Here is a 22,664-nt window from a genome sequence, read left to right on the forward strand (position 1 = left end):
TTCCACTGCATTTCAGCCCTGCCACAAAAGGACCAGCTGACATCATGTCAGTGATTCTCTCATTAGCACAGGTGTGAGTGTTGACGAGGACAAGGCTGGAGATCACTGTCATGCTGATTGAGTTTGAATAACAGACTGGAAGCTTCAAAAGAGGGTGGTGCTTGGAACCATTATTCTTCCTCTGTCAACTGTGGTTACCTGCAAGGAAACACGTGCCATCATCATTGCTTTGCACAAAAAGGGCTTCAGAGGCAAGGATATTGCTGCCAGTAAGATTGCACCTAAATCAACCATTTATCGGATCATCAAGAACTTCAAGGAGAGCAGTTCAATTGTTGTAAAGAAGGCTTCAGGGCGCCCAAGAAAGTCCAGCAAGAGCCAGGACCGTCTTCTAAAGTTGATTCAGCTGCGGGATTGGGGCACCACCAGAACAAAGCTTGCTCAGGAATGGCAGCAGGCAGGTGTGAGTGCATCTGCACGCAGTGAGCCAAAAACTTTTGGAGGATGGCCTGGTGTCAAGAAGGGCAGCAAAGAAACCACTTCTCTCCAGGAAAAACATTAGGGACAGACTGATTTTCCGCAAAAGGTACAGGGATTGGACTGCTGAGGACTGGGGTAAAGTCATTTTCTCTGATGAATCCCCTTTCCGATTGTTTGGGGCATCTGGAAAAAAGCTTGTTCGGAGAAGACAAGGTGAGCGCTACCATCAGTCCTGTGTCATGCCAACATTAAAGCATCCTGAGACCATTCATGTGTGGGTTGCTTCTCAGCCAAGGGAGTGGGCTCACTCATAATTTTGCCTAAGAACACAGCCATGAATAAAGAATGGTACCAACACATCCTCCGAGAGCAACTTCTCCCAACCATCCAGGAACAGTTTGGTGACGAACAATGCCTTTAAACATTGTGGAAATTAATATTTGTGTCATTCTCAAAACTTTTGGCCACGACTATACATTTAACTCTCAACAACAGACAGGCAGACAGACAGGCGAAACCCTCAATATGCAGATAGGTAAAAGACATCTGCGTTTTCTAAACTGAACTCTCAACTATTACTCTACACACACAGACAATCTCTATTTTTTTGGTGATGACTGCTGGTGTTTTAATTTGAATCTAAGCAGGACAGGTTAAGTGCAGTGGCTTCAAGAACATTGCAGTATGACACCAGAGACCTTGTCATCAGGTTTGGACCTCTTGGGATAATGGATCACCGCTTGGTATGGCAACTGCTTGGCATCCGACTGCAAGGCGCCACAGAGGGTAGTGCTTATGGCCAAGTACATCACTGGGGTTGAGCTTCCTTCCATCCAGGACCTCTATACCAGGCGGTGTCAGAGTATGGCCCTAAAACACCAACCACCCAAGTCATGGGCTGTTCTCTCTGCTACCGCACGGCAAGTGGTACCGATGCACCAAGTCTGGAACCAACAAGACCCTGAACATCTTCTTACCCCCATGCCATAAGACTGCTAATAGTTGTTTAAATAGTTAACCAAACAGCTACCTGCATTGACCCTTTTTGAACAAACTTTTTTGACTCATCTCACACGCTGCTACTGTTTATTAGCTATCCAATTGCCTAGTCACTCTATTCCTAGTTATATGTACAGTACCAGTCAAAAGTTTGGACATACCTACTCATTCAAGGGTTTTTCTTTATTATTTATTATTTTCTACATTGTAGAATAATAGTGAAGACATCAAAACTACGAAATGACACATATGGAATCATGTAGTAACCAAAAATGTGTTAAATCAAATCAAATGTATTTATATAGCCCTTCGTACATCAGCTGATATCTCAAAGTGCTGTACAGAAACCCAGCCTAAAACCCCAAACAGCAAGTAATGCAGGTGTAGAAGCACGGTGGCTAGGAAAAACTCCCTAGAAAGGCCAAAACCTAGGAAGAAACCTAGAGAGGAACCAGGCTATGTGGGGTGGCCAGTCCTCTTCTGGCTGTGCCGGGTGGAGATTATAACAGAACATGGCCAAGATGTTCAAATGTTCATAAATGACCAGCATGGTCGAATAATAATAAGGCAGAACAGTTAAAACTGGAGTAGCAGCACGGTCAGGTGGACTGGGGACAGCAAGGAGTCATCATGTCAGGTAGTCCTGGGGCATGGTCCTAGGGCTCAGGTCAGTTGAAACTGGCGCAGCAGCACGGCCAGGTGGACTGGGGACAGCAAGGAGTCATCCTGTCAGGTAGTCCTGGGGCATGGTCCTAGGGCTCAGGTCCTCCGAGAGAGAGAAAGAAAGAGAGAAGGAGAGAATTAGAGAACGCACACTTAGATTCACACAGGACACCGAATAGGACAGGAGAAGTACTCCAGATATAACAAACTGACCCTAGCCCCCCGACACAAACTACTGCAGCATAAACACTGGAGGCTGAGACAGGAGGGGTCAGGAGACACTGTGGCCCCATCCGAGGACACCCCCGGACAGGGCCAAACAGGAAGGATATAACCCCACCCACTTTGCCAAAGCACAGCCCCCACACCACTAGAGGGATATCTTCAACAACCAACTTACCATCCTGAGACAAGGCTGAGTATAGCCCACAAAGACCTCCGCCACAGCACAACCCAAGGGGGGGGGGGGGGCGCCACCCCAGACAGGATGACCACATCAGTGAATCAACCCACTCAGGTGACGCACCCCCTCCAGGGACGGCATGAGAGAGCCCCAGTAAGAAAGTGACTCAGCCCCTGTTATAGGGCTAGAGACAGAGAATCCCAGTGGAAAGAGGGGAACCGGCCAGGCAGAGACAGCAAGGGCGGTTAGTTGCTCCAGAGACTTTCCGTTCACCTTCCCACTCCTGTGCCAGACTACACTCAATCATATGACCCACTGAAGAGATGAGTCTTCAGTAGAGACTTAAAGGTTGAGACCGAGTTTGCGTCTCTGACATGGGTAGGCAGACCGTTCCATAAAAATGGAGCTCTATAGGAGAAAGCCCTGCCTCCAGCTGTTTGCTTAGAAATTCTAGGGACAATTAGGAGGCCTGCGTCTTGTGACCGTAGCGTACGTGTAGAAATGTACGGCAGGACCAAATCAGAGACAGGTAGGAGCAAGCCCATGTAATGCTTTGTAGGTTAGCAGTAAAACCTTGAAATCAGCCCTTGCTTTGACAGGAAGCCAGTGTAGAGAGGCTAGCACTGGAGTAATATGATCAAATTTTTTGGTTCTAGTCAGGATTCTAGCAGCCGTATTTAGCACTAACTGAAGTTTATTTAGTGCTTTATCCGGGTAGCCGGAAAGTAGAGCATTGCAGTAGTCCAACCTAGAAGCGAGAAAAGCATGGACCAATTTTTCTGCATCATTTTTGGACAGAAAGTTTCTGATTTTTGCAATGTTACGTAGATGGAAAAAAGCTGTCCTTGAAATGGTCTTGATATGTTCTTCAAAAGAGAGATCAGGGTCCAGAGTAACGCCGAGGTCCTTCACAGTTTTATTTGAGACGACTGTACAACCATTAAGATTAATTGTCAGATTCAACAGAAGATCTCTTTGTTTCTTGGGACCTAGAACAAGCATCTCTGTTTTGTACAAGTTTAAAAGTAGAAAGTTTGCAGCCATCCACTTCCTTATGTCTGAAACACATGCTTCTAGCAAGGGCAATTTAGGGGCTTCACCATGTTTCATTGAAATGTACAGCTGTGTGTCATCCGCATAGCAGTGAAAGTTAACATTATGTTTTCGAATAACATTAAATGAAAATATATTGTGTATTCTTCAAAGTAGCCACTCTCTGCCTTGATGACCGCTTTGCACACTCTTGGCATTTTCTCAACCAGCTTCACCTGGAATCCTTTTATTACAGTCTTGAAAGAGTTCCCACATATGCTGAGCACTTGTTGGCTGCTTTCCTTCACTCTGCGGTCCAACTCATCCCAAACCATCTCAATTGGATTGAGGTCGGGTGATTGTGGAGGCCAAGTCATTTGATGCAGCACTCCATCACTCTACTTCTTTGGTCAAATAGCCCTTACACAGCCTGGAGGTGTGTTTTGGGTCATTGTCCTGTTGAAAAACAAATGATAGTCCCACTAAGCTCAAACCAGATGGGATGGAGTATCACTGCAGAATTCCGTAGTAGCCATGCTGGTTAAGTGTGCCTTGCAAAGCACCTCCACACCATCACACCTCCCCCTCCATGCTTCACGGTGGGAACTACACATGCGGAGATAATCTGTTAACCTACTCTGCGTCTCACAAAGACACGGCGGTTGGAACCAAAAATCTAAAATCTGGACTCATCAGACCAGAGGACAGATTTCCACCGGTCTAATGTTTCTTAGCCTAAGCAAGTCTCTTCTTTTTTGGTGTCCTTTAGTAGTGGTTTCTTTGCAGCAATTCGACCATGAAAGCATGATTCACTCAGTCTCCTCTGAACAGTTGATGTTGAGATGTGTCTGTTACTTGAACTCTGTGAAGCATTTTTTGGGCTGCAATTTCTGAGGCTATTAACTCTAATAAACTTATCCTCTGCAGCAGAGGTAACTCTTCCTTTCCTGTGTTGGTCGTCATGAGAGCCAGTTTCATCATAGTGCTTGATGGTTTTTGCGACTGTACTAAGGCTATCTTCTGTATACCAACCCTACCTTGTCACAACACAACTGATTGGCTCAAACACATTAAGAAGGAATGAAATTCCACAAATTAACTTTTAGAAACATAGGGTTGGTATACAGATGATAGCCCTATTTGGTAAAAGTCCATATTATGACAAGAACAGCTCAAATAAGCAAAGAGAAATGACAGTCCATCATTACTTTATGACATGAAGCAAGGTCAATCCGGAAAATGTCAAGAACTTTGAATGTTTCTTCAAGTGCAGTCGCAAAAACCATCAAGTTCATGTCACTCCCTGACCAGAGAGAGCCTTTTATTCTCTATTTTGGTTAGGTCGGGGTGTGACTACGGTGGGTGATCTAGAGTGTTCATATCTATGTTGGCCTGGTATAGTTCCCAATCAGAGGCAGCTATTTATTGTTGTCTCTGATTGGGGATCATATTTAGGCAGCCATTTCCCCACTGTGTTTTGTGAGATCTTGTTTTGAGTTAGTGCATGTTGCACCTCTTATGTTGTTTGTTTTCTTTTTGTTTTGTAAGTTTCACAAAAATAAAGATGTGGAATTCAGAGCACGCTGTGCCTTGGTCCGTCTCTACACACAATCATAACAGAAGATCCCACCACATCAGGACCAAGCAGCGTGCCCAGGAGGAGATGGCATCCTGGTCTTTGGAAGAGATCGAGGAAAGAATATCCTGGACTTGGGAGGAAGTCTTGACAAGACACGAAAGCCTGCCGTGGAAACAGACGGCAGGAGCGAAGGGAGGACAGCGACGAAGGCCGGGGTTTGCGGCCACAGAGTAAGCCTAAAAGACAGCCCAAATTATTTTTTTGGGGGGGGGGTGGCACACGGGGTGGTCGAATGAGCCTGAGACCGTCAGGGAGTCGTAGGAGGAACTCTGCGAAAGATTCCGGAGAGAGGTGGTGGCGATGGGAGTGCTGCAGAGCGGGCGGTGTCATCTGCACCGGTTTCACACATCTGGCCTCCAGTGCGCCTCCCCAGTCCAGTACGTCCTGTCTCCTCCACGCACTCGCCCTGAAGTGTGTGTCCCCGTTCCGGTACAATTTGTGCCGGTTCTATGCACCAGGTCTCCAGTGCACCTCCACAGCCCGGTACTTCCTGTGCTAGCTCCCCGAACTCACCATGCGAGTGTGTCATCGTTCCGGCACCATCTGTGCCAGCTCTACGCACCAGGTCTCCAGTGCACCTCCACAGCCCAGTACATCTTGTGCCTCCTTCTCGCACTCTTCCTGAAGTGCGTGTCCCCAGTCCGGTACGTCCTGTGCCTGCTCCTCGCATTCTCCCTCAAGTGTGCCTTCTCAGTCAGGTACGTCCTGTGCCTGCTCCCCGCACTTGCCCTGAAGTGCGTGTCACTAGTCCGGTGCCACCTGTGCCGGCCCCACGCATCAGGCCTACAGTGCGCCTCCCCAGTCCAGAGCTTCAGACGACGGTCCCCGGTCCAGAACCTCCTGAGATGCTCCCCTGTCCGGAACCTCCTGAGACGGTCCACTGTACGGAACCTCCTAAGACGGTCCAGAGTCCGGAACCTCCTGCGATGGTCCACAGTCCAGAACCTCCAGCTCCAGGGCAGGAGCCTTCCTCTGCGCCGATGCCCAGTCCGAGCAAGGCGTCCAGTCCAGCTCCAGGGCAGGAGCCTTCCCCTGCGCCGGTGCCCAGTCCAGGCACGGCGTCCGGTCCCGCTCCATGGCAGGAGCCTTCCTCTGCGCCGGTGCCCAGTCCGGGTGCGGCGTACAACCCAGATCCATGGCCGGGGCCCTCCTCTACGCCGAGGCCCAGAATAATTTAAAATATATTTTGTTGTTTAATGCTTTTATGGTTACTACATGATTCCATATGTGTTATTTCATGGTTTTGATTTCTTCACTATTATTCTACAATGTAGAACATAGTAAAAATAAAGATAAACCCTTGCATGAGTAGGTGTGTCCAAACTTTTGACTGGTACTGTACATATCTACCTCAATTACCTTGTACCCCTGCACATCGACTCGGTACTGTTATAGCCAAGTTATCGTTACTCTTGTGTATTTATGACTTCTATTTTCTCTCTCTGCATTGTTGGGAAGGGCTGGTAAGTAAGCATTTCACTGTTAGTCTACACCTGGTGTTTACAAAGTATGTGACAAATAAAAATTGATTGGATTTGCGATACAATGCTGTGTCCACTTACTGTCTCTCTGCTATACAGTTACCGTGCTCACCATCCACACTTTGGAACTATGAAATGTGTCTACGGCCTGTATGTGCCTGTATGGAATTCTTGAAGTATTTAAAAAAAATCTTTGCTGCTAATAAATGGGCAAAAGCCCCAAGGATCTAATCTAAATCTGGAATATTTATTAATATTTTCAATCCCACCTGTGCTAGAGTGGATATCAGGAACTTTTGACTAGGTTAGCCACTATTAATCTCATCAAGAGTTTCAGATATTTTGGCAATGGTATTTGGGGGAGGTGTTGGACTGACAGACAAAAGGTTGCTGGTTCAAGTCCTGTTTGGTAAACTCTGTAAATTGAATGCCCATACTTTCAGTGACCAGTTACGTGTGAGTACAAGGTCGTGTTCATTAAGGCATACTGTACCAAAACGTTTGGCAAAGTGGCATTAAAACAAGCTTCCTTTGGACACATTCAGATACCTCTTAATTTCATTACATTTCTTTGCGATTTCTTCTGTTTCATGCCAACTGTACATGCATGACTCAGATATTTGGCAGATTTTTTCCTCCATCAGTAATGCAGTAATGAAGGCCTACTATAGTTGCAGCCTGGTCTCATACACTCATACACGTAACATAGTAAATTAAATCCGGGATCTGAAATTAGTATGATATGTTTGGTATGGTTACATACTATAACGCTGCGTGTCAAATCTCATCATGGACAACTTTAGCATTTGAGCTAATTAGCAACTTTGCAACTACTTACACATGTTTTGCTACTTTTCATTTAGCATGTTAGCTAACCCTTCCCCTAACCCTTTAGCCTAACTTCCAACCTTAACCCTAACCTTAATCCTTAACCCTGAATCATAGCCTAGCTAACGTTAGCCACATGGCTAACTTTATCCAAAACAAATGGGAATTTGTAACATATCATATGTATGTACAATTCGTAACATATTGTACGAATTGCAATTTGTAACATATCATACGAATTGATATTGGTAACATATCATACGAAATTGATCATTGAAATCCACATATTAATACATACCATACGAAACATAACATCATGATGAATTCAGATTCACGGATTTACGTACAGAATAATACGAAATGCTCTGAGACCAGGTTGGTAGTAGTGACAAGGGGCTCGCTGCCCACCGACGCCGCTTCATGGTGCGCCCTGTGCGCTCTGTGTTCTGTGTTGGCCTCCCCAGTACCCGCCGCTGGGAGCAGTGTCAGACTGCTCTTATCCAGGTCCAGAGAACGTTTACTAGCATGAGGTATGGAGCTAATTACTGAGCCGTAGCAGAGAGAAGAGAAGAAGGCTGAGCCAAACTGCTGAGGAGGAGGGTGAGGAGGAGGAGGAGAAGAGGAAGGGTTGATAAAACTACCATATCTCTCTCTCTGCGCTCAGAGCGCTATTCTCTGCCAGGCTTTGAAGCTGACAGAGAGAGAGGAGACAGAAGCAGGATTCATTCATCATAGCGCCTTTACAGAAGTTTACCATCCCAAATCGTGAACAGGACAGACGAAAGGTTTTAATCCAGTATCTGAAGAGGCGATTTATGGTGAAAAGTATGCTTTTTTAAAGTAAAATATTTGGACAGACGAGGCATCGCATCGTTGCAGCGCTGATACAAAGTTTGCAGGTCCTCTACTTAGTTGGGAAGTTCGTTTCCCATAGTTGGCTTCTGAGTGACATCTGCTTCTTCTCGGCTGGAATCCTTGACGGACTAAATAACGTGATTTAGATTGTTTGGAGAGCTGGTGGAATTTTAACTGGAGACGGAGTTCTTCCATGCAACAGTTGGCTATTTTGTACAAGTAAGCCATGGCACAACAGACCAGAAACGGAGGGACCTCATTGAACAACAACGGCACCGATATCACCAAGAGGAAGCTGTTGACAGGACTGGACCTCTTCTGCCTGCTACTAGGTGAGTTTCAAAAACATCTTCGGCAAATATTGTAAACAAATTAAATGACTTGACAGCACTGAATACCCTATAACATGACAATAACGTTCCAATACTGTTACACTGTAATGACATCAGGGAAAAGTGTGGCCTATAATACACTGGACAATTAGGCTACATAACATATTTAACACTTTAAAGGGTGTGGCCAGAATGTATATGGTGCGGTAGTGTGTTATTAGTAAGAAATACAAACAGAACCACTCTGCCAGAGTGTGTTACAACAGAGAGAGAGAGAGAGAGAGATAGAGAGAGAGAGAGGAAGAGGAAGAGAGGATACGCTGCCCTGAGCAGAGAGAGAGGGAGTCAGAGAGGAGACAACGCCAACATTTCCACAGAGGGACAGGTTAGGCCTACTATATTAAAAATAATTTAATATGTTAACAACCGGCAACATGTCCACCTAACACGCTTATCGTTAACGTGATCAGACCGTAAAATAGTTGTCAGACGGTGAGAACCAGGACCACGGGACTCTGTTTTAAGTGCCCTTGAGAGAGTGAGAGAACACACTGTGGTTGACGTGATGTGAAGTGGTCAAACAGGTTATTATGGTTTCCTAAAGACCACTGTCTGACTGAAAAATACTCTATGAGAATAAACCTACTCGATGCATTTAGTTGCGATTAAGTCAAATTGTTCATAAATGTTTCTATAATTGGATATTATATTATCCCAATTAACAGTGGGAAAGGTCCCTGCTGTGTGTGTGTTTATGTTTATGTCTGTGTGTCCAGGGGTGAGAGATGTTGGAGGTGTTTTGAAGTGCTGCAACTTTACCATTTTACTGCCCCTTAAAAGTCTGCCAGCCCCTCTCCACAGCCTTTTCCCCTACCACCATCCTCCGTTACCCCTATTGCCGCTATTACCCTCTTGAGCTGCCTTTCCATCTAGAGAATAGGAATGGTATGAAACAGGACTAGAGCTTTGGAATGGTGTGCAATTGGAATTGGAATACAAATGGAATGCTGTGGAATTGGAATATAAATGGAACATAGAATGTGATTATGCTCTGGAGTGCTATTCCATTACGACATTCATTATAGGACATGCAGCATTATGTAGGTCAGGCAAGGCAATGGTGTGTGTTTGTGTTTGTTTGACTGAGGTGATGATGGCTTGTCTGAACAATGCCAGTCATCTCCTTCTTTCTTTATCTCTCATTCCCCCCTTTTCTCTCTTTCTTTACACGTTCTCTCCCACAACCCTACAGCAAATCTCCTTCAGATGCCCCCCAGATCATCTCTGTCTCTGTCTCTGTCTCTGTCTCTGTCTCTGTCTCTCTCTCACTCTCTCTCTCTCTCTCTCTCTCTCTCTCTCTCTCTCTCTCTCTCTCTCTGTCTCTCTCTCTCTCTCTGTCTGTCTCTCTCTCTACGTGTAGTAGTTGCTTACACATTTGTGTTGTGAGGCAGGGGGAATGCCTCTTCACTGTAATCCCAGTGGTGTGCAAAGAGAGAGAGAGAGAGAGAGAGAGAGAGAGAGAGAGAGAGAGAAAGTGAGAGAGAGGGAGAGAGAGAGAGAGAGAGATAAATGAGCAACAGAGAGAGAAAGAGTGATAAATGAGCAACAGAGAGAGAAAGAGATTAGGGAAGGCAATAGGTAAAAGAGAACAATAGCAGTTCTATTGTTTTTGCCCTCACAAGACAATCTGATATAGGAGAGATAAAGTTCCCAGTTTACTCACAAGCACCACTCTGTCTAGAAACAGCTATAAATGTCAGACATTCATTATAGGACATGCAGCATTGACGCAGGCAAGGCAATGGTGTGTGTTTGTGTTTGTTTGTCTGAGGTGATGATGGCTCGTTTGAACAATGCCAACCCATCTCTCTCTCTCTACGGGGAATGCGTGGAGTAATTGCTTAAACATTTGTGTTGTGAGGCAGGGGGAAATGCCTCTTCACTGTAAGCCCAGCGCTGTGCTCTGAGAGAGAGAGAGGGAGAGAGAGAGACAGAAAGAGCGACAGAGAGATTAGGGAAGGCAAAATAACAGTAACAGCTCTATAGTTTTTGCCCTCACAAGACAAGCTTGATCATATATAGTAGAGATAATGTCCCAGTTTCTTCACAAGCATCACCCTGTCTAGAAATAGCTACAAATGTCAGACGTCGTTTTCCAGCGAGTTTATATTTCTATTAGTGAGCTTATTAAAACATCTCAGACGAACATACAGTACAGTGTTTCATCTCTAGCATATAAACTCCGAAACAGAAACACTGATTCATATAAACTCTGTGACAGTCTTTGAATCCATGTGGAGTAGATTTCCTCCACAAACCAACTTCCTCCGCTTTACAAACACAGGCTTGGGCGCATTGTGCTTGTTGTCAACACACACACACTCATACACATACCCTCTTTGTGATTCTAAATACAGACAAGCTGTCTTTTATTGATTCGATGGCCTGGTTTAGTGTGGGTAAGGGAGGGAGGGATGTAGAGGGGGATGGATCTAGTGACTAAGGAGAGGAGATAGAGGGGGGCTATCAGGGGGAATGAAAGGGGTAAGGAGGAATGTGCGTTTGCAGAGCACTTGAAGAATGTGTGATTATGAATGGACTTTGCCCTCACCCGTGTGTCTGTTTGTGTGTGTGTGTGTGTGTGTGTGTGTGTGTGTGTGTGTTGTCTGCTGGTGAACACCATCTATGCAGACAGTCTATAGACCCTCCTGTTACTCTTGGGTAGATCTAAGATAATACATCATCTTCAATACTGCCAGAGAGAACAGCAGCCCAGAGAGGGATTGAGACAGACATATTTACTGTGGAGAGATAATCCCATACTGCCAGTGAGAACAGCAGCCCAGAGAACAATTGAGACAGACAGATTTACTATGGAGAGATAATCCCATACTGCCAGTGAGAACAGCAGCCCAGAGAGGGATTGAGACAGACAGATTTACTATGGAGAGATAATCCCATACTGCCAGTGAGAACAGCAGCCCAGAGAGGGATTGAGACAGACATATTTACTGTGGAGAGATAATCCCATACTGCCAGTGAGAACAGCAGCCCAGAGAACAATTGAGACAGACAGATTTACTATGGAGAGATAATCCCATACTGCCAGTGAGAACAGCAGCCCAGAGAGGGATTGAGACAGACAGATTTACTATGGAGAGATAATCCCATACTGCCAGAGAGAACAGCAGCCCAGAGAGGAATTAAGACAGACAGATTTACTATGGAGAGATAAACCCATACTGCGAGAGAGAACAGCACCCCAGAGAGGGATTGAGACAGACATATTTACTATGGAGAGATAATCCCATACTGCCAGAGAGAACAGCAGCCCAGAGAACAATTGAGACAGACAGATTTACTGTGGAGAGATAATCCCATACTGCCAGTGAGAACAGCAGCCCAGAGAACAATTGAGACAGACAGATTTACTATGGAGAGATAATCCCATACTGCCAGAGAGAACAGCAGCCCAGAGAGGAATTGAGACAGGCAGATTTACTATGGAGAGATAATCCCATACTGCCAGAGAGAACAGCAGCCCAGAGAGGAATTGAGACAGACAGATTTACTATGGAGAGATAATCCCATACTGCCAGAGAGAACAGCACCCCAGAGAGGAATTGAGACAGACAGATTTACTATGGAGAGATAATCCCATACTGCCAGAGAGAACAGCAGCCCAGAGAGGAATTGAGACAGACAGATTTACTATGGAGAGATAATCCCATACTGCCAGAGAGAACAGCAGCCCAGAGAGGAATTGAGACAGACAGATTTACTATGGAGAGATAATCCCATACTGCCAGAGAGAACAGCAGCCCAGAGAGGAATTGAGACAGACAGATTTACTATGGAGAGATAATCCCATACTGCCAGAGAGAACAGCAGCCCAGAGAGGGATTGAGACAGACAGATTTACTATGGAGAGTTAATCCCATACTGGCAGTTGGACACAAACAGTATCTGCTGATTAGCATAACACACACACACACACACACACACACACACACACACACACACACACACACACACACACACACACACACACACAGCGTCCCGGGGCTGTGGGAGAGTGGAGATTGCGGATGTTTTTTAGAAGAGATGTTCTATGTGGAGAGACGCTGTGCTCTTTAGGAAACAACACTTCTAAAAACAGACCCCAGCCCTGCTCTACAGCTGCACAATGGGACTGGAGTGCTGTGTGTGTCTGTGTGTGTCTGTGTGTTCATGTTCGGACTAGAGCTGGGAAGCTATTCAAGGTTGGTGTCTTTCTCAGAATATAAATTCAAGTCCTCCCCCTCTCTCCTCTCCCTCTCTCCTCCCCTCTCTCCTCTCCTCTCCACTCTGACTTGTTATCCAGTTGGCTGCTCAGAAAGCAACAAAGAGTGAAAGTCAATGCTAAGTAAAGGTCTCTATTAGAGAGATTTTTATTTATTTATTTGTAATAATGACAATTGCAACAATACTGAATGAACACTTATTTTAACTTAATATAATACATCAATAAAAATACATTTAGCCTCAAATAAATAATGAAACATGTTCAATTTGGTTTTAATAATGCAAAAACAAAGAGAAGTAAAAGTGCAATATGTGCCATGTAAAATATGTGCCATGTAAAATATGTGCCATGTAAAATATGTGCCATGTAAAATATGTGCCATGTTAAATATGTGCCATGTAAAATATGTGCCATGTAAAATATGTGCCATGTAAAATATGTGCCATGTAAAATATGCGCCATGTAAAATATGTGCCATGTAAAATATGTGCCATGTAAAATATGTGCCATGTAAAATATGTGCCATGTAAAATATGTGCCATGTAAAATATGTGCCATGTAAAATATTTGCCATGTAAAATATGTGCCATGTAAAATATGTGCCATGTAAAATATGTGCCATGTAAAATATGTGCCATGTAAAAAAGCTAGCGTTTGAGTTCCTTGCTCAGAACATGAGAACATATGAAAGTTGGTGGTTCCTTTTTAACAAGAGACTTCAATATTCCAAGGTAAGAGGTTTTAGGTTGTAGTTAATGTAGTATTTATAGGACTATTTCTCTCTATACCATTTTGTATTTCAAATATCTTTGACTATTGGATGTTCTTATAGGCACTATAGTATTGCCAGTGTAACAGTATAGCCTCCGTGCCTCTCCTCGCCCCTACCTGGGCTCGAACCAGGAACACATCGACAACAGCCACCCTCGAAGCAGCGTTACCCATGCAGAGCAAGGGGAACAACCACTCCAAGTCTCAGAGAGAGTGACGTTTGAAACGCTATTAACGCGCACCCCGCTAACTAGCTAGCCATTTCACATCGGTTACACCAGCCATTAGGCTGATAGGCTTGAAGTCATAAACAGCACTGTGCTTGCGAAGAGCTGCTGGCAAAATGCACAAAAGTGCTGTTTGAATGAATGCTTACGAGCCTGCTGCTGCCTACCACCGCTCAGTCAGATTTCTCCATCAAATCATAGACTTAATTATAACATAATAACACACAGAAATACGAGCCTATGGTCATTAATATGGTAGAATCCGGAAACTATCATTTCAAAAACAAAACGTTTATTATTTCAGTGAAATACGGAACCGTTCCGTATTTTATCTAACGGGTGGCATCCCTGGATTTCTTTTAGCTAAACATGCAGGTTTAAAAATATATACTTCTGTGTATTGATTTTAAGAAAGGCATTGGTGTTTATGGTTAGGTACAGTCATCCAACGATTGTTTTCGCAAATGCGCTTTTGTTAAATAATTCCCCAGCGTTGCATCGATTATATGCAACACAGGACACGCTAGATAAACTAGTAATATCATCAACCATGTGTAGTTATAACTAGTGATTATGATTCATTGATTGTTTTTTATAAGATAAGTTTAATTCTAGCCAGCAACTTACCTTGGCTTCTACTGCATTCGCGTAACAGGCAGGCTCCTCGTGGAGTGCAACGAGATGCAGGTGGTTAGAGCGTTGGACTAGTTAACTGTAAGGTTGCAATATTGGATCCCCCGAGCTGACAAGGTGAAAATCTGTCGTTCTGCCCCTGAACAAGGCAGTGAACCCATCGTTCCTAGGCCGTCATTGAAATTAAGAATGTGTTCTTAACGGATTTACCTTGTTAAATAAATATTAAATAAAGGTATAGTAAAGGTATAACGATTATAATAAAGGTATCGTCCATTCCGATTAATCTGTCGACCTCTAGTCTCTATAGCGGCCAATCTTATTAATTTGAGCAGAGACACATCTCCTGTTAATTTCGAAATACAGCTGAGTGAAATCTCAGCCCTGTTACCGTGTTACCATTAGCTGACCATAAGAATTGAGGTAATGTGTGTTTTTATGTGCAGTCTGACCTGAAGTCAGTCTCTGTGGGAGATGGGAGAGTAGCCTTACAGCCCGGGGAAATCACCCTATGCTAGTATTATACTCCTATAGCTGATGTTAGCATTAACCCTCATCTCTACCTCCCATTAAGACCTATAGCGTTACATTATATTACATCAGTTTCACATTCTAGCTTTAACCCATTCAGTCACATACATCTCGTTAACCCAGTACTTCTCCTCCTCTGGTAAAAGGTACAGGTAACTGCCAAAATAATGGAAACACTTGAGAAAGTGAGGGATTCAAGGTATATTGAAAGCAGGTGCTTTCACACAGGTGTGGTTCCTGAGTTAATTAAGCAATTAACATCTCATCATGCTAAGGGTCATGTATAAAAATGTTAGGCAGGCCATCATTTTGGCTACCATGGCTATGCCCCCATAGGATGGCAATGCCCCCATCCACAGGGCACGAGTGGTCACTGAATGGTTTGATAAGCATGAAAATGATGTAAACCATAATCCATGGCTGTCTCAGTCACCAGATCTCAACCCAATTGAACACTTATGGGAGATTCTGGAGCGGCCCCTGAGACAGCATTTTCCACCACCATCAGCAAAATAGCAAATTATGGAATTTATTGTAGAAGAATGTTGTCGCATCCCTCCAATAGAGTTCCAGACACTTGAGGAACCTATGCCAAGGTGCATTGAAGCTGTTCTGGTTTGTGGTGGCCCAACACCCTATTAATACACTTTATGTTGGTGTTTCCTTTAATTTGGCAGTTACCTGTACATCTACTTCCCCAGGCTCTTTACTCTGACTGACCAACCGGCTCTATAAATATTTTCCAGAATTTCTTACATTCCTCATCAGCCAGCAGTACCGAGCTCTCTTGAAGTGACATCTGGTGTGTGTGTGTGTGTGTGTGTGTGTGTGTGTAGGGGGCACTCAGGAAAGGGTGGGAAACGGAAAGGTAGTGTCAGTCGGATGTAGGTGTGGCTCACTTTGCTGTGAAACATAATACCGTCCACTTTCCAGCCCTTCCCCCCTCCTCTTCACATCCCTCTACCTCCGGCTCTTCCCTCTCCCTCTCTCTACCTCCCTGTAACCCCATTTCCACTCTGCCATCTCCCTCCTCCCCTCCTCCCTCTCCCTCCAATCAGTGGAGTGATGGTGCGAGTGGGACCCTGTAGAGGGAGGAATGTGTTGGGTCTGTGGAAGTAATGAGTTATAGATGTAGCTGGGCCTAGCATGAGTGGTCTACAGGCAGGCTGTTAGGGCTAGTGTTTGCCAGGCGCCTGTTGGATGGATGACTAATCATAGGTGGCTCACATGGCAACTGTAAACACACACACACACACCAGCCAGATCGCGCAAGATCCACTACGAAATTAGACATCCGTCCAGGTAAGCAGGATATCCGAAGATGACTTCAAGTAGGCTTGGGTTTTGCTAGGGCATTGTAGACGGGGATACCGGATGGGGGTAAGCCATGAGCTTAGGGTCGCGTGTTGAATCCCAGTGTTTGACAATTTTTTATTTGGGGGTTTTAACACTAGAACCGCTGAGCTCATTCTGACTGCAAATGTAACGGCTTTCGCCGTCGGATGAGAAAGAGTAGTCGGACCAAAGCCGCTCAGCCTTAGCTGCCTCCAGTTCCTCCTGTGGACGGAGATACTCCCCAGCCTGTGCCCAGGGTCCCTTACCGTCCAGAATCTCCTCCCATGTCCAGGAGTCCATTACACCCCGCTGCTTGGTCCTTTGGTGGTGGGTAGTTCTGTAACAGCTTTTGTCGTCGGATGAGGAAGAGTAGTCGGACCAAAGCACAGCGTGGTAAGTGTTCATATTTCTTTATTGAACTGAACACTGAATAAACAAAAACAACAAAGGGAAAACCCGAAACAGTCCTGCAAGGTGAAAAACACTAAACAGAAATTAACTACCCATAAAAACCCTGTGGGAAAAGTCTACCTAAGTATGGTTCTCAATCAGAGACAACGACAGACAGCTGCCTCTGATTGAGAACCACACCCGGCCAAACACACAGAAATAGAAAACATAGAACAAAACATAGAATTCCCACCCCAACTCACGCCCTGACCAAACCGAAATAGAGACATTAAAAGGATCTCTAAGGTCAGTGCGTGACAGCAACATTCTACCAGTGTAATTAATACATTTTATATTGGCAAAAATAATGATTTAGTTGTGTTTATGAAGGTCTTAGGTAACATTAGAATATTACTATTTTTTAAAATTAATTTCAAATAACACTGCATTTTTTTTAGTTTATGTTTCTGTAGGCTACATGTAAAAAGGAAAAACACAACTTCAAGTGTTTTAATAAATGTTATTGGTGGATGCCTTTGTTACAACTATGAAAAAGAAAGTCGTGTTGGAATGCGGTAACAGCTTTATAACAACCAAATAAAAATAAATACCCCAACCACCAAGACGCACAGTCAGTGATGACATTTTGGTCTGATAATTGGCATTGTCACCGGCTTGTTCTATCCAAACAGTGTCATTCCTTCCTCTCTGCTGTCTCACCGTTTTATTAGGTGGTGGCACGGGCACCTGATCAGTGTGCAACGTCCCCACCATCTGAGTCGTTTTCACTCAGATTTTGCAGCAATGCTAACACAGCATGTGCATCCATTTGTCTGGTCTTCATGCCATTGTAAATTGTGCACTCTCACTGTGTACTCCAAGTAGGCCAGAGTGGACTGATAAGACTACTTGGATTTGGTGGACTAATATAGGGGACATATCATTTAGAGATTATAATTAGTTAATAATTAATTAATAAATACAGTAGAATGGCCTGCCCTGTTCTTCATTCACAATTGGTGATTACATAATTAGGCATTGTTCGCTGCTACTCGCCATCAACTCAACCAATTCTTTCCCATCATATTTCATCTGTTTATATGTGTAAAATTAGTTTCCGTATATTTTAGGTTCAGTTTCGAGGCAATTATCGGGTGATTATCAATTGGGCACGGCACCTTCAAATGTTTGGGAGAAGGAGGGGCAACGTGGAAAACATTCAAAAAAATGACACTCCCTCCTAAAACTGGTTATAACTCCAGTTTTGTTTGTGATATAAAAACTTCTAACAACGACAGTATGTTATATAGACTTATTTAGGATAAGTTAAGGATGGAGGGGGGGAATGACTTCTTAATTTTCACGATTTCACAGTATTATTTTACCTCAGTGTGCAAATACTGTATATAAAACACCGGGTAATATCCCAATTTTTTTGGACTGCACTGGACTTTTAACCCTATCACAAACCCTTAATTTAACCATTTGGAATTTATGCTTAAACTTAACCTTTGAAATTTGACGTTTATGGGCAAACATCTGATTCTGCAGTGAGACTGTGAGAGCTTATTGCGCACACACACACACACACACACACACACACACACACACACACACACACACACACACACACACACACACACACACACACACACACACACACACACACATAGACAAACACACACACACACACACACACACACACACACACATAGACAAACACACACACACACACACACACACACACATAGACAAACACACACACACACACACAGAGAGACATAGGCAAACACACACACACACACACACACACACACACACACACACACACACACACACACACACACACACACACACACACATAGAGACATAGACAAACACACACACACACACACACAGAGAGACATAGACAAACACAAAAAACAAACACGTACTTAGGGTTAATTGTTGTGTCCGGTGCTGTTTATTCTCCTGTAGACCAAACACAGTTGTGTTTACAGTGAAGTATTACAACCCCATTCTTACAGCTCCAGACGGTATTATAGCCCTTTACGGGGCTAGACTTTAGAGTATATACACAATGATCCCGGCCCCCACACTACAGACAGACAGCAGTTGGAGTGGGAATCATTAGGCTGATATGGGAAGAGGAGCTGTGTTTATACTCACAGGGACACAGACTACCGATATGTCTACAGGGCTGTATACTTCAGGAGAGAAGAGACAAACCATTATTGGATTGACGAGATTATATGTAATCTAATATATAATCTAGAGATAATTATATATACACTCCCACTCATTTCTCCTCTGCCATAGCTGTAGTAGGGTGAGAGAGGAGGTCTGCAGTACTATGCCTGACATTTACTGTGCACACATGCTCCCCTTGCTCCATTCATTTACAGTTCTGTGCATTAATACAGTCAGGCATGTGAACATGGTTCATATCATTTATAGGACATTTATAGTTTGGTATTGTGATATCATGGGATAGTTGGTATATGGTTAGGCCTATGGGTGTGGTTTGCTTCTCTATTCAGACCCTGTGTTGTGTAATATATGCCATTTAGCATACCTCTCCCTTCTCTGGTCTCTCTCTCTGGTCTCTCTCTCTGGTCTACCTCTGGTCTCTACCTCTGGTCTCTACCTCTCCCTTCTCTCTGGTCTCTCTCTCTGGTCTCTACCTCTGGTCTCTCTCTTTCTGGTCTCTACCTCTGGTCTCTCCCTCTGGTCTCTCTCTCTGGTCTCTACCTCTGGCCTCTACCTCTGGCTTCTACCTCTGGGCTCTCCCTCTGGTTTCTACCTCTGGTCTCTCCTTCTCCCTTCTGTCTGGCCTTACCTTCCCTGATAGGGCCTCATCTCTTCTCTTCAATGTCACACCGGCCCCTCTGTCCTCAATACTAACTATCTCGCTCTCTCTCGGGGTGGGGAGATATTCACTGTTTAGGGGAACAATGGTTCTTTTGATGCGTCTGGACTCTTTGTATCGTATCGCTAATGAGCACTAATAGTCCTCTAGTATAGCGAGCGATGGAGGGGGAGAGATAAAGGGAGAGCGGAACGGAGAGAGAGATTGTTTATCTATTTCACTTGCTTTGGCAGTGTAAACATGATTTTCCCATGCCAATAAAGCCCTTCGAATTTAATTGAGAGAGAGTTCCTCACTTCTTGTGTATCTCTCAGCTACTCCTCCCCTCCCTCAGTGTCATTGGCTGGTCATTTAGTTGACAGGAGACTGATTTACAGAGGTGGCTGTATGGGCAGACAGGTCGCTCAAGATCCACTGCGAAATTTGACATCCGTCCAGGTAATGTTTTAACCCTACCCCAAACCTTGACCATTTGTAAGTAGTGCCTAAACTTAACCTTCCAAATTTGACTTTTATGGACAAACGTCTGATTCTGCAGTGAGACAGAGAGCTTGTTGATATGTGGCTGTATATTACACTGTGTAAGATTGTTGTTTGGCTGTGGTTTCATCCAGCTTTTAGTTCTTGTCCTTATCTCTATCTCTCTATCCTGTTTACATACAGAGGTATGTAGAGGAGAGGCTGACAGGCTCACAGCTTCACTGGAGAACAATACCGAGAACATTCACAGCCTAGCCATGATTTAACACCCATTGTCTTGATTTAGGAACACACACACACACACACACACACACACACACACTGACTTGTAGTTGGCAGTAGTCCTTATTGTAGTCCATGACAGGGGTAGCAGGTCTGGGCTGGGCTGGTTTCCCAAAATCATGGTAGCACTAAGATAATCTTTCATCCATTTAGTTTAAATGGAATTAAGATGATCTTAGTGCTACTATGCTTTTGGGAAACCAGCCCTGATCTCTAGCCCAGATAGAGACACCCTAGCCGCTATTACAGTACACTCTGCCCTTAGTGACAGCTGGAACTCTGCTGCTCTGATATCAGGGCCTTGAGGTAGGGATGGGTGGAGAAGGGAAGGAGGAGAGGGGAATGAGTAGAGGTAGAGAGACGGAGGGGTAGAGGAGAGGAGGGTCATCAACTTTCAAAGGGCATCCAGCCCTCCTCTCCAGACCAGGTCTTTGTAATAACACCATTATAGCAACAATAGAGAAACGCCCAGCGGGCCTGACAGACGGCTCCATACTCTATAGTCTATACTCTATATAGCTCTGGGAGTTTGTGTGCTGCTGGAGTCATATGTGGTCTCGGGTTTCCCTCCTAAACTAGATTTCACATGATGGCAGAAATGTGCTGGACTCCCCAGTCCCCATGGGGTCAGGCACAGGAGCAGGTGGAAGATCAAATCGTTTGAACTTTGTGCACAGCAGAACTGCCTCAAAAGTGTCGTGCTGGGCACAGCCTCCCCATCCTATGGAAAGCAGCTGTTTTTCCACTTACAAAGAAAAGACTAGGGGGAAGGTTGAGTTATGTAACAGCTACTCTCTTCCTTCCGATCTAAAAACACTTAAGGGCTAGGGGTAGAGGGTAGGGGGAGCTCATATAGAATGATAGAGACCTATAGTGGCCAAAAGGCAGTATTAGCGTGGGCAGCGCCATTGAGGGCTTCCACCATTTTAATGTAGTCAACTGGATGGGACTTCCAACTTCATTGGCTGATCCCTCCTAGTGACTCCAACCGGGTCATCAGGAGGGATCAACCAACTGTGAAGAAGAAAATGACTACTTCAAAATGGAGATTGCCTCAATGGCGCTGCCCATGCTGTCACAGATGCCATAATAGCACAGATAGAATGATGAGGCCTCTTTCCATCTCTATGGGGGGGCTGGAACAAGAACCCCAGCGGCTCTCCTTTGCAGGTGCATGTCTGTAAAGTCTCCTGGCCCAGAGGTTGTCCAATCAGGTGCCTTTGTGTAAAAAGCTGGTTGTTTATTGGTGTGAATAAAATCTTTCAGAGTAAGCACGTTTGAGCCACACCCCCTACCCTGCCTAGCCCTGGCTAGCTGGCAGCTTTTCACTGCAGCAGAAAAGAGGCCATTCATTCTGTACACTGCTCTGCTGACACAGCAGTGTGTGTGTGTGTGTGTGTGTGTGTGTGTGTGTGTGTGTGTGTGTGTGTGTGTGTGTGTGTGTGTGTGTGTGTGTGTGTGTGTGTGTGTGTGTGTGACAGCAGCTTGTGTAGACAAAGCTCTCTCAAACACACTCATACACAGATCAGCTGTGGGGTAGAATTGAAAATGCGAGCAAAGAGGGGAGACGAGAACAGAGGAATCGAAAGTATGAGAAGGGCTCCTGACTGGAGCAGTGGTCTAAGGCACTGCATCTCAGTGTAAGAGGCATCACTACAGTCCCTGGTTCAAATCAAGGCTGTATCACATCTGGCTGTGATTGGGAATCCCATAGGATGGTGCACAATTGGCCCAGTGTCAATTGTAAGAATTAGTTCTTAACTGACTTGCCTAGTTAAATAAAGAAAGAAGGGAGGAGAGAAGATGTTCAAGTCATTGGTAGGCCTACAATACTTCAGGCTAGCACTCATCTTGTGTGAGGTCACTCTCTGACCCCTGACCATTAATCTCTAACCTTGCAAAGTGCAATAGTTCCTCAGGGTCAACACATGGCTTAATGTCACACACACACACACACAGTGTTCTATAGGGGAACTAGGGCTCAGCTAATGAACGTCATCAATTAGGACCAGATAGAATGTTCAGTTCCTCAGAAAGGTGTACACCTCGCTGTACATAGATTTTTCACATTTTATTTTATTTTGTGTTATTGACTGTACGTTTGTTTATGTGTAACTCTGTGTTGTTGTTTGTGTCGCACTGCTTTGCT

General features: G+C 44.6%; 1 protein-coding gene across 2 annotated transcripts in view; it reads left to right on the forward strand.

Moving 5' to 3' along the window:
• Window positions 1-8,062: 8,062 nt before the first annotated feature.
• LOC110524516 (phospholipid phosphatase 3) overlaps window positions 8,063-22,664 on the forward strand; it is a 43,547-nt gene continuing 28,945 nt past the window's right edge. Inside the window, exon 1 of one of the 2 annotated variants that reach the window (XM_036978327.1) lies at window positions 8,063-8,712. In XM_036978327.1, the coding sequence (XP_036834222.1) occupies window positions 8,607-8,712 (106 nt within the window). In that variant the 5' untranslated portion in view covers window positions 8,063-8,606. The remainder of the gene's footprint in view (window positions 8,713-22,664) is intronic. The other variant, XM_036978326.1, reaches the window with a different exon arrangement.

Source organism: Oncorhynchus mykiss, chromosome 5, assembly GCF_013265735.2.
Source record: "Oncorhynchus mykiss isolate Arlee chromosome 5, USDA_OmykA_1.1, whole genome shotgun sequence".
NCBI classification, from domain to species: domain Eukaryota; kingdom Metazoa; phylum Chordata; class Actinopteri; order Salmoniformes; family Salmonidae; genus Oncorhynchus; species Oncorhynchus mykiss.